Source organism: Nematostella vectensis, chromosome 8 (assembly GCF_932526225.1).
Source record: "Nematostella vectensis chromosome 8, jaNemVect1.1, whole genome shotgun sequence".
NCBI lineage: Eukaryota > Metazoa > Cnidaria > Anthozoa > Actiniaria > Edwardsiidae > Nematostella > Nematostella vectensis.
In genome coordinates this window covers 3,955,227-3,968,025 of record NC_064041.1, presented here as the reverse complement: position 1 = coordinate 3,968,025, position 12,799 = coordinate 3,955,227, and the positions used below count along the sequence as shown (strand labels likewise).

Here is a 12,799-nt window from a genome sequence, read left to right as displayed (position 1 = left end):
GTGGTGGTCGCAGGGCAAGACATTTTGGCAAAGATTTTGGCAAAGAACCCCCAGAGACAAGGGAAGGGTAAAATGCTTTTCGGCTATATGTTTACACGGATTTTCATACCTATTCTTCGGCGTTTTTTCCCTGTTGAAGTACAGATGTTGGGCCTTGACTTGCACATTCGTTCTCACAATTCAACCTCCGCTCTCCTCAACTTTCACCATACCTTGTCGGCACTCATTTTGGCTTGTGGTGAAAATTGTTTTACTATGCCATGATCCTCATTTATCCTAGTCTAATCCTGTCAAGGTTCTAAGCCGTAGAATTTGGTACATCACACTCATATTCATCTTTTTCTAAACGTAGACATTACGAAAAGAGTTCGATTTTACGGCAGTCTCAAATAAAAGCGCTCAATTTGAAAAGGTTTCCCGAACGATATTTTACTTTCGAATACAGGAACTCATTAATCTAATATCAAACTTGGTATAGAGCAGGATATTTTGCTGTTTTGATCACTTTTTGCGATGCGACGTCTCGCTAACAAAACAAATTCAAGTTTCAAACTCCGCGCGGCCATTTTGAATATTTTCATAATAAGTAGGTAAATCGATATTATCAAAAATGGTATTAAGTTTGACCTAAAGGATCAATAAAAAACAATCACTGAAATATATGCATTTGTTTAATGTACTAGGAATCCAGTATGGCAGGTTATTAGATAATGTCAATGTCAACAAGTCTGACTCGGATACCTTTGCTTTGAACACCCCCCGCGAGTACCAGATCTGGGAGATCTATCAGACCAAGGGCACAGGACGGTTTTATCTTTTATTAGGACAGTCCCGTGCAGTAAAATATAAAATTGTCCTGCGTGATATGGACTAGTGATATGGCATGCAAAGAAAGATATAGGTATAGATACATATTCTTTACTGTTTTTACAAACGCCACAATGGCACACATTTGACTTATAAGAAATATTATTTCTTAGTTGCTTTTCATTTGCATGATTTGTTTATATGTATATATATTTCATATTATAAATGTAGTTTTGTGCATTTTTTTTTTAAAGAAAAGGAGGGGGTCAAACAAGTTTTTGGGTTTCTCCTGGGGGAGGTCAACAAAGTTTTGATGTTGACAAAGGGGGGGTTGTACAGACAACTCAAGTGGAATGGTGCTGAATGCCCCCCCCCCCCCCCCCTCGGCCATAAATAATGAACACTCTCTAAATAGCGCGGACTCTTATAAATTATTTTATCTTTTCTCGTTCGGGTTTTGTCGGCCCGCCAGATTGTCGCTGCAAAAGCTCGCAGCTCGCAAGTAGCGGCTGTAACAAGTCGCAAGAACAACACTTGCGTGTAATCTCGCTTTCTGATTGGTTGTTAGCTATGACAAATCAGAGGACATACCACGGGATTCGTCATTCACACAATCCTCGCAGGTTCACTTGAAGCGAGGTAGAGACGTAAAACCTTGATTCAAATTCGATAAATTCGGTTCTCAATCTTTTCTAGTAAATGTATTTTCCATCCTTACAAAAGGACACTAAAAGAAACGAAGACTGCAAGCTGCAAGGTTTTGAAGCTAAAGTTTTCGCTACAAACCCTGGTTGCGTGCGATCGCGCACCACTGGAAAACACAGCATTTCAAATGAGCGCGCCTTGTTTTGATTTTGTAAAATACTGTTTTAGTTGTTTGTGTTGTAAAAAAAAGAAAAAAAAAATTTCCCATAGGTTTCCGTGGTGTGTACTCTTATAAACCACGATATTCGTCACCTCATGATCAAATTGTTATGGAGTCACGAGGCGCGTGACGCCTCGTATATTGGGAAATTTGTTAAATAAACAATGACAAAAGCCTCGCTTTCGCGTTCCCCAAAGGAAAACCTAACCACAGGAGACAGTGCTGAATAACGTATGCGCATGCGCGTGTTCTGGCGAAAACAAACAAAATCTCAGTGTTGAATCGTTCGAGTAAAGGTACGAAAGGCTGACTTGGGGTCGTTGTTTTTACTTACTGTACAGCATTAAAACCATACTGTACAAAAGATGACAGATTTGTTTGATAATGAGGGAGCCATAAAGAAAATTAGAGCCTTAGGTTTGATCTAGTTTTCTTAGCATTCGCCAAAATGTGACAGTTCGTCGGTAAAACGCCGCCATTTCAAAACAAAGAGGCTGGTTTAACCGCTCGGTACTGAAACTAGTCTTGCGGTTTTCAGCACTGTCACCACAGGATTCCCAATATGTAAACAAAGTAAAGCACTCTAGCTTCCAGTCTCTTACATTGCCTCATGTCCAACATGGCGGACGAGCAGGTGGTTTGTCAGAGTTCTGATGAGTTGAATATGAAAACCCTGTTGTATGGGTCATTGTAGTCAGAATGCATGTAACCAAGGGACCGACTATTTATCGCCTTCGTGGTATTCGTCCCTTTGGCCTTAGACTGCCAGCATTTGACAATGTTTGAATGACGACATTCCATTCGATGCGCCTAAACGCAGGTGGCAAGAACATGGAAGCGGCGTTCGCGACTCTACTCTAGCTATGATTCGAGGCTAAAGAGGGGAGTGGATGGTGTTAGATCATCATCCACAAACTCTCAAACTCGCTGCCCATGAATGCAAAGCCAAAACCGAGTCTGCCCTACGCCCGTGCGGACATCAAGCGCACAAGACCTCGAGTTGGAAGATCTAGAAGACAAAGAAAACGACGCAAACATGTCAACGGAATCTCTAAATGGACAGCGTCGTGGCTGTGCCTTCCAGCAACTACCTACCGTACAGTGCACTAGCAGTAAGTGTCGGATTTTCCTGTAATTTTACTCTTGTGTGCATTACTTTCTGCTTGGAGTTTAGGCAAATCGGGTGCGCGCAATGGTTTTCCGCGCAATTTGCGATTTTTGTACTAATGTCAAAATCAGACTCTTGACATTTTACTGTCGGTATGTACAATCACTGTTGTTATTTGTGTTAACTTATCTTGTGTTAACTTTGTGACACCTTTTACTGCATATTATTTCGTTTCTCAAGGACGTTATTTTAGTGATGCAAATTAAAGTACTTTGTATAATGGTTCGAGAAGCAAAGAATTTTAATTTTTCACAAGTAAAAATTTTGTATGCTGCCTTCAATGGCACTGTAATTGGCCTCTCTGTAATAATGGTATAATATAATAATATTGAAATTCAAATAAGAAAAGGAATCTTCCACAATTGATATAAAAATTAGTACACATACAAAAATAAATTACTTATCCATACATAAAACACACTTTTGGCTGTGCTAACATTTTTTCTGTCTGTATGAATATTTGTGTATAAATTACCCAACCTTATTCGTCCTCATAGTTTTCTTGTATGATAGTATTATTTTATGTCTGTGAGTACAAACATAACTTCTCTTCTTGTTTATTCATGTAGTCTATTTTTGTACTTATTCCCTTGGCTACTACAGGACAGGGGTTTTGTTTTTTTAAAACATATCAATACTCTTTTAAAGTGCGTATGTTTTCATGTGCTACCTGCTTTAAGCTTAGTTAAACTTGGACATGATCTTAATATTTGCTTTGTAAATATAAACAGTAGATTTAAAAAAGTAATCATGCATTTTATTTACTAAAAAGATACAGAACAATTATTTGTATTTTTATTTTTGAACTCACACAAAAGAAACCAGAAGCGATGTCACTAAGTAAAATAGAAAAATTCAAACTCCTTAGAAAATCAATAGAACAATTTCCTTACACAGATGATTACTTTGATAGTGACTGTGAGATAGCCAGTGTATTTTTTTTTATTTTCTCGAAGATGATCTGTCATTAAGTATGCATTAGTAAAAGTAAACAGCTGTACAGAAGCAGCCCATCAAACTGTAATCTTTGCCTTGTCAAGATATACTCAACAAATGTGATGCTCACTGTTAAATAAACAAACTGAGCTAAGTAACAAAATACTGGCAGCATACAAAATGCTGCTCTATGCAACGAATGATAATAGGGAGCTGAACTGTTAGGTAAGACTAAAGCCTGATGATTGCTGTCTAATAGCATGAAACTCTGAGTTGCTGGTGCGCCAGAAGTCGTTATCAGGACTGGTAAAATAAATGTATTTGTATCTATGAAACAGTCATAGTGAACAGTCAGGGCAGTAGGACACAGCCTTTCAGCCAAGTAAGTCTTGGATTATTTTTAAAAACAAATTTGGAATAAAGTTGAGTTACCATATATAAGAAGAAAATAAGAGCAAGATCTTGTACCCTGCTTGCAGAGCTTTCTTCCTGTTTTTTTTTTCTATCAGTTTACTTGTCCATGTCGCGAGTCTGTTTGTGTCACAAACAAGAGTGAAAACAAAAGAATAGAGCCGAGACACGGATAAGTGAGCTGATAGAAACAATCGGGAAAAAAACTCTGCTAGCAGGATAATCTTGAGACCTTTCAAGAACAAAGTACAAGGCTGTACTGTATGAGATAATTTTCAAAGTTTGTGGATTTGAGATGGCCAGAAATTTGACAAGAATTCTCCCACTGACTTATAATAGCTGCATAGGGATATTCATGGGCTGTACATATTTTCAAACTAATGAGGTAATATAAATTGATTTAAGAAAAAAGAGTAGATACAAAGGGATAAAAACATGAAAAAAATTAAATGATAAGTTTTAGCTATTAAATATTTGGTAAGGGTAGCTAAATGTAAAAAATGATTTTCAGTATTAGTGTCAGCTCTTTGTGTCTTATAGAAAGCTACTTTTTGTTAGGGATAATTAAGGGTGTTTTGTACCCATTAAAAGTGTTTTTTTACCCATAAATACAGTGTGGTTTTTATCTTGTTAATTTTGTCCATTTTTAGTTTTAGGATCTCCAAGGGGCCTTAAAACCGATAAAAGACAATAGGGAGTTTATTTATAAAATACTTCTAAAACTAATTAATTATGCAATAGCCATTTTGTTCAACTGATGTGAGACAAAAGCCATTGTCTCCATTTTTTGTGAGCCGTGCCATGTCGAAAAATTGACTTTATTTGGCTTAGGACTCGTGATATTTTTTTGGATTATAATTATTTCTCCTATGTGAGAAGCTTTCTGGTCGTTATTCTGTTCCATATCTTTCATACCATTTTTGTTTTTGCCATGAAATGGATATCATTTTAAGCAAAATATTTCTTGATATGCATAGGAAATAAGACAACTCCATTTCTAGCCCTTCTAGAGATTAAATTAATTATTAACAGACAAAACGAAAATGAAAAAAAGAAAACAGAGATTAGCTAGTATCAGTGGGTCCACAGAGACGTCCAATATAAAAATGTGTTAAGGTGTTTACACCAGAGGGGTGTTTAAAATAGATGATGTGAATTTAAGATAAAAGGTTTAGGATAAATCCAGCCAATTTGCCCATGCCTGATTGTCAATACATTTTATTTTTGAGTACAACAACCAAGCTACTTACTGTGATGATGCTAAATGCTAAAGAGAAAGTGTCAATTGCCAGCTCATTCTCTTTCTCTTGTTGTTTTTAGCAAGTCAACCAGATGGCGGAGAGATGGGGCTAATCGGTTTATTCATCACAATCTGCTGTTACATCGGGGTCATCTGCACATTCCCTTTCTCTCTTTTCTTTTGTCTTAAGGTATGCTCTTAGAATAACGATAACTTGCATCTACAGGACTCTGCCAGCTTTCCAAATCTTGTTTTTTGATTTATAGGCTTTATTTTTTAGTAATCTAGAGTTATTCAAAGATGCTGTCAACAAGTATTTTCAGACAAGCAAATTCAATTTTAAACGTTTGAAACTTCAGACATTCCAGTTTATCAAGCCTCCCTAAGCAGTGGATGCAAATTTTACATGGAAGGAGGGGGGGGCACAAAGTTAGAAATGCTTCATACTTAATGAGTTTGGGAGAAGGAAGTTAAAAATGCTTCATACTTAATGAGTTTGGGAGAAGGGAGGCATGAAAATATTTTAAGGCTCTTCAATGCCACAATTATTTTTAAGAGTTTAGAAATTTACTGCGAAATACCACTCTGACTACTGCTACTCAGAGATGACAAGTGATTTACGGAGAGCTGCAACAGTTTATTTTATTGTTTGCAGGTTGTATCTGAATACGAGAGGGCGGTGATATTCAGGATCGGGCGGATATTATCGGGTGGAGCTAGGGGCCCAGGTTAGAAATGCCCTCCAACAGCTTTTTGGATGAGACAAGAGACATGTGTGCAACAACCGACAATAGGACAAGAGACATGCACGCAACAACCGACAATAGGACAAGAGACATGCACGCAGCAACCGATAATAGGACAAGAGACATGTGGCAACAACCGACAATAGGGCAAGAGACATGCACGCAACAACCAACAATAGGACAAGAGACATGTGGCAACAACCGACAATAGGACAAGAGACATGCACGCAACAACCAACAATAGGACAAGAGACATGTGGCAACAACCAACAATAGGACAAGAGACATGCACGCAACAACCGACAATAGGACAAGAGACATGTGGCAACAACCAACAATAGGACAAGAGACATGCACGCAACAACCGACAATAGGACAAGAGACATGTGGCAACAACCAACAATAGGACAAGAGACATGTGGCAACAACCGACAATAGGACAAGAGACATGCACGTAACATCCCACAGTACATAGGATGGGAGACAAGGAACATGCACAAAACAGCGGCCTCTGGAACAAGACTAGAACATGTGCACAACAGCTAACACAACCAATCAACCAATTATTATTATTATTGTTGTTGTTATTATTATTATTATTGTTATTATTATTTTTATCATTCATAACCAACACCTATACACGCCCATGCAACGACCTTATGGCAGGAGTTTCTTTGTACTAAATGAAATCTTGCTATCGGAATTGGACTATTTTTTAAATCAATTCCCAATGCTTGTAGTCTTTCTTTTGCACTCACCTTATCGCGTGTGTTGCAGGAATATTTTTTGTTCTTCCCTGCATTGATGAGTTCCGGAAAGTGGACATAAGAACCGTGTCATTTGACGTCCCGCCACAAGAGGTCCTAACCAAGGATAGCGTGACTGTCACGGTGGACGCGGTGGTTTACTTCCGGGTGGAGAACGCCACAGTCTCCATCACCAATGTGGAGAACGCCTTCGGTTCCACCAAGCTTCTCGCGCAGACCACGCTGCGCAACATGATGGGCTCCAAACTACTTTGCGAGATCCTGTCCGAGCGTGACAACATTAGCGCCACCATGAAGGTACGATAACGCATGCGTGCAGATCCACTATGAAGGTCAATTACGCATGCGTGCAGATCCACTATGAAGGCGCGAATACGCATGCGCACAGCAGGCATACCCAGAATTTGCTCAGTCACGTTCCCAGGCCCACGTACCTTTATGTCAGCGGCAAGGTACCTGGGCTGTGGGAACGGGATTTGGATTTGCTGAGGGGGGGGGGGGGGGGGGGGGTGGAGGGCTGTCATTGGTATCATAGAAAAAGGATAGAATTTGACGGTCCTTCAAAAAACGACCTACTTTTTTACGGCAAAGGGGGGGGGGAGGGGGTTACGCGCACATCCTGTGCACTCCCTGACCGCACAGCCTCATTATGAAGGCGAGATCACGAATGCGCGATAATGTGAACCTAGTTAACCTAGTCTTGAGGCATTGAGGGTTTAACTGTTGGTTAGTCCACATTTGTGAGGTTAAAGGGGCAGTGTCATGGTAAGAGCTTTGAAATAGTTCTCCGACCCGGACACAATGAATTTCCGCCAAATTCTAATATTGACTTATGAGCCTTTGGTACATGTGGGATACTTCAAAGGAAATTACCGCAAACTGTCAATAAACATAGTTTTCAAAAAAAAATGTTGCAAGGCATTTACAGCTCAAAATTCAACTGTTTGTAGACAATAAAAAGCCTACAATAAACACTGACTCCAGACATGCGCAGTACCACGAGGCCCCTTTAACTAGTAAGCACGGTTTGGCATCAAACTGTGTTTATGTCATTATTAAGACGTTTCTGGAAGAACGGGCGACAAACGTCCAACTCTTCCGCATTGCTAGAGTGGCTCTTCTATAAGACCACGTGAAGGAGCAAGTACTTTGCGCGTCTACTTTGGTTAAGTTGGAGTATGGAGTTAGAGCAGACCTTAGCAAACAAATCTTTTGGCCGGCATCCCGTCGTCCAGAAAAAAATTTTGCTTTAGTTCTCTGTGATCATTTGACAACACATGCTGTTATGGGGGGTATAGCTTGTAACATGTTTCATTTGCGTTTGCCAGGGGATGTTGGACGAAGCCACTGGGCCGTGGGGCGTGCGCGTCGAGAGAGTAGAAATGTACGTATACAGTATACATTGTCCAGGTCAAGTCGAATGTATGACCTATGTGTGTTAAACCGGCCAAATTTTGTGGAGTTACGAGACATTGTATCACTTGATGTGCTTTGACAGGTAAATGTAAAATCCAGAAACTTCAATTCAAGTTATGATCCGTGGTCAGACATGAATCGTTTGTTGGCTGCCTGAGGCGCCTTCTATGCCTTACGACTCTACCACGTTGAATCTGCGCTTATAATAATAATAATAATAATAATAATAATAATAATAATAATAATAATAATAATAATAATAATAATAATAATAATAATAATAATAATAATAATAATAATAATAATAATAATAATATATATATATATATATATATATAATTCAGGATACCAGCTGAAGGAAGGTTAACAAAGGGCCAATCACTCCGAAATTTAATGCTCCCGCTCAATGGCGAGGCACAAAGCATCCATTTCCATCGGCTCATTCAAGCAAGTAACCATGATGTTTTCAATCAAATATCGTCAATAACATATCAGAGTTCATTCGTAGATTATTATTTTGAAGTTTCCTTGCGAATAAACCGCTGCATTTTCAACGATAAACCATAACAAAGGAGTGGGTGATTGGCATACTTTAATAACCTGACCTTGAGTGATTGATCTACTAATTTTGTTCTCACTGCAGGAAGGACGTTCGTCTCCCTGTCCAGCTGCAACGCGCAATGGCTGCCGAGGCTGAAGCGCACCGTGAGGCCAAGGCCAAGGTCAGGCATGATCATTTTAATTCACCTTCCCACATCTCTTTGCGACGCGCGCGTGAAACCGATGATAAAAACAAACTTTGGCAATTCTGACGCCTGACCTCGATTCCACGTGGGCGTTGCAAAGAGTTGTGGGAAGGTGTGGGGAAGGTGAATCGATCAATCTTTCAGCTACCCTGGTTCCAGAACCTCGAACGTTTCTCTGTTTAGTGGACAGCGCTTCCCAGCGCTATCTTTCAGCCCAACTACTGATAAATTGATATGTCATCAAATCTCCCAACCTACCACCTCAATTATGTAGTCAGCTGTAGAAAAGAATCGATAGAGTAGATTCCTTTTTCATAATGGTGATGATATACATTTTTTTTACTTATCGTTTTATTTTTGGAGCATTTAAAGGCTGAAAATGTTCTTAAGGAAGTCGAATTTTAGTGTATATGAAATTATAACACCCAATGAATTATTAGGAAGAGAATTGCACAAGTGATCAATAGCAATAATATTTAAGGTTTTTATTGTGAACACAATTTAATTTTGAAATTTAGAACACGCCAGACTAACCTAGCAATATATTTCTGCTATCTGAACCTCGGCATGTTCTTAGCATGTCCTTAAAACTTGGTTAAATATCAGGCTGGACATATAAAAAGGTTTTGGCATTTGCGTGTCATTCGCAAATGAGTGACAATGTGTGGGGTGTTCGTTGCAGTTCATTGTGGCGGAAGGCGAGATGAAGTCGTCACACGCCCTGAAGAACGCTGCGGAGGTGCTGGATGGGTCGCCTTCGGCGCTACAGCTCCGTTACCTACAAACTCTGAACACCATCTCGGCTGAGAAGAACTCCACTATTATCTTCCCTCTTCCCATGAATTTACTAAATCGCTTTATGAACGCCGTGTGAACAGTAAAACCAGGCCACGGTATCTAAGCAACGTCCCCGCGCCAGTATTTCGACATTTTTATGTTTTCCAAAGGTAGCCATACCATTAAGCATCACGGAAATCGTGTTTAGCTAGGGGCTTTGCAAACCATTCTTCTACGTTCAATTGACTCAAGATGACTGTTTTCGACATTGTTGCCCGTAAAGAAATCATGGCAAAGGAAATGCATACTTTTCTAGGCGCAGTTTGTCACATGTGCCCTGTTCTTCGCGCTTAATATTTCGTGTTGTATTTTAGCGGGAAACTTCGCCCTAATTATTTTATGTTGTGTTTTGGCGGGAAACCGTTTCCAAGCAACTCTCTGTCATCAATGGTATAAAAGCACGAACAAAACATGGCGGGTCGGAGAAAGCCATGAAAAAAATGTGTTTTTTAAACTTCTTTCTCACTTATATTTTGTAATAAACTGTGACTTTTGTGCGAGATCAAATTTATCTGCATAAATAATGTTATAACACCGCTTTCATATTTACTGGTAATATAAATTGATAATAGAGAAAATTAATGCTATAACTAAGGCTAAGTTCAAACGTCGTACTATCCATAAGCCATATTCAATGGAAATACATGCAGATGAAACGATCGACTAGATTCATTTGCATGTATTTGTATTGAATACGGCTCATGGATAATACGACGTTTGAACTTGGTATAAAGAAAACAGAATGAGGTAAAGTACGCTAGCCTTTTAGACTTTCAATTCTGTCCTTCTTCTAGGCAATTGTAAGGCCTGGCGTTGACGAATTTTTGCGTCTCTGTTTATTGTAAAAATTTGTTATCCCATGAATTGATTATTAAACATAATATCAAGCTAATGTTGTTGTCCTTGGGAATATAGACCCTGTGGATGCAGGGGGGCTGTCATTGGAATTCGGGGGGGGGGGGGGGTGGGTTGGGGTTACTGGAATCAGGGGGGAGCAGGCTTTGCCTTCTGTGCCGTGCCTTTTGTGCATTTTAATTGTTTTGAAAGAAAAAGTAATTATTTGTATCGTGTGCTAAAGCGACTCCACACCACATACTCATGGCTGTTGCGTGACAGACCTCCTGCTTACGGCTATTATTGTGTGACAGATTTCGTGCTCATGGCTATTGCGTGACAGACCACATGCTCATGGCTATTAGGTGACAGACCACGTGCTCATGGCTATTGCGTGACACATCAATATTTGGGTGACCTTCAAACCCGCTCGGTCAATCTCTTGGAGGCCTGGGTCTAAGGACTTCATAGGATTAGTAAGGAAAAGATTTGACCAAGCGAGCAAGTTTTGCCTAATAATTTTTGCAGCGAGTCTCAAATTGACAGGAATCAGTATAATTACCATGTTTTCTGGAGATCAGGGGGCGGGAAAAGTTTAGCTCTTCTAAATATAAGCATCTATGCCCATATAAGGCAATACATACGAATGACACTATCCATGGGGAATATGTTTGATATGGACCACGTGCTCATGGCTATTAGTTATTTGTGTGCATCTAGTGAACTATTGATATCCGCTAAAACTCACCAATTTAAACTTTTCTCTACAACCTTTTCTCTGGTCATTTGGGTCATTAATGGTTAACCGGCAAACTTCTTGTGTTTATTGTCGTGCGATACATTAAGAAGCATAAACTAGACAAAGCAATTTCTAGAGTGCACGGCAAATTCCCCAATTTGTATAATATAAATAAGGGAACAGCTTATGGTAGTTATAAAAGTAATAGAAAAACGCAACGTATTTGGTAAAAGAGTCTGAAAACGGTTGTGCGAGCAGAAAACATGGCCACAACATCCCATCAACATTTTCTTTGCCCGCTCCGCTCCAGGTAATATACCTTCTGCGTACATCGAAGAATGTCCTGACATCTTAGGATAATCGAAGAGGGGACCACCGACTTTCGTATATTTTCTTTAGCCCCGAGCTTCTTGTTGGAAAGGAACGATTTCGTGCGTCATTCCTACACGAAATCTTAGAGGGGGGACTCTTCCGAAAAGTAGACGAGGGTGACCGTCCTATCAATTACGGTATAAAATTTCGATCAACTGCTATCCCATGTTTTACGTTTTCTTTCAAATCCTGCTCTTAGGGTATAAAATTTGACAAACTGCTATTCCTTAGAGAGTGTTTAACGATTTTTTTCCGAATCTGCTATCTCTTAGGGTTAAAAATTCCTTCAAGCACACCGAATGTGGTAAGAATTTCTGTTGACCACAACCAAAGTGTTATCCCAAAGTGTTAAAATCAATTTTGCCGACATCACCCACGTGTGTATTTATCGGAGTCGCCCCCCCGGCACGAAATATACCACAGAAACGTCGTAGCATTTCTAGTCTGTGACTAGACTCATAATAGCTATTATAGTAATATTATTTCGAATGCTAGCGTGCTTTCCCGATCTGATGGTTTTGCACATCAAAAAGTGGCGCAGCATATTGGGGGGGAGGGGGCACTATACCGAAACATTAAGAAAATATTTAGGGGCACAGCGACGCTTGTGTAAATAGTTTGAAAATTTGTGGGGGGGGGGGGGGGGGGTGGCAAGTGCCCCAAGTGCCCCACCCCCTGCTACGCCCCTGCATATTTAGTAGCAGAAAAAGCAATCAGAATCTTGAGTCTTGATTTGCTTCCTTGTTATGTATTTATTTTTCCTTTTTTTGATTTGGCGCAACAAATTCATGAGTTTGGAAAAGTTTTTTCCCCCTCAATGTTACGAGTACGCTTCATTTTGGCAAAGATGGGCTAAGTTTCGGTGTCTTTTGGTGTTTTAGTGTAGCTTCTTTTAAAATCTTTTACCAGGGAAAT

At 39.6% G+C, this 12,799-nt stretch overlaps 1 protein-coding gene across 1 annotated transcript; it reads left to right on the top strand.

Annotated features, from left to right (window-relative positions):
- The first annotated feature begins 2,275 nt into the window (after positions 1-2,275).
- LOC5502800 (band 7 protein AGAP004871) lies at positions 2,276-10,831 on the top strand. Its single transcript, XM_048731611.1, has 7 exons — positions 2,276-2,784; positions 5,508-5,617; positions 6,083-6,155; positions 6,951-7,237; positions 8,269-8,324; positions 9,000-9,078; positions 9,785-10,831. Exons 1-7 carry the CDS (start codon positions 2,610-2,612, stop codon positions 9,974-9,976), a joined length of 972 nt encoding a protein of 323 aa, XP_048587568.1. The 5' UTR covers positions 2,276-2,609; the 3' UTR covers positions 9,977-10,831.
- The last annotated feature ends 1,968 nt before the right edge of the window (positions 10,832-12,799 follow it).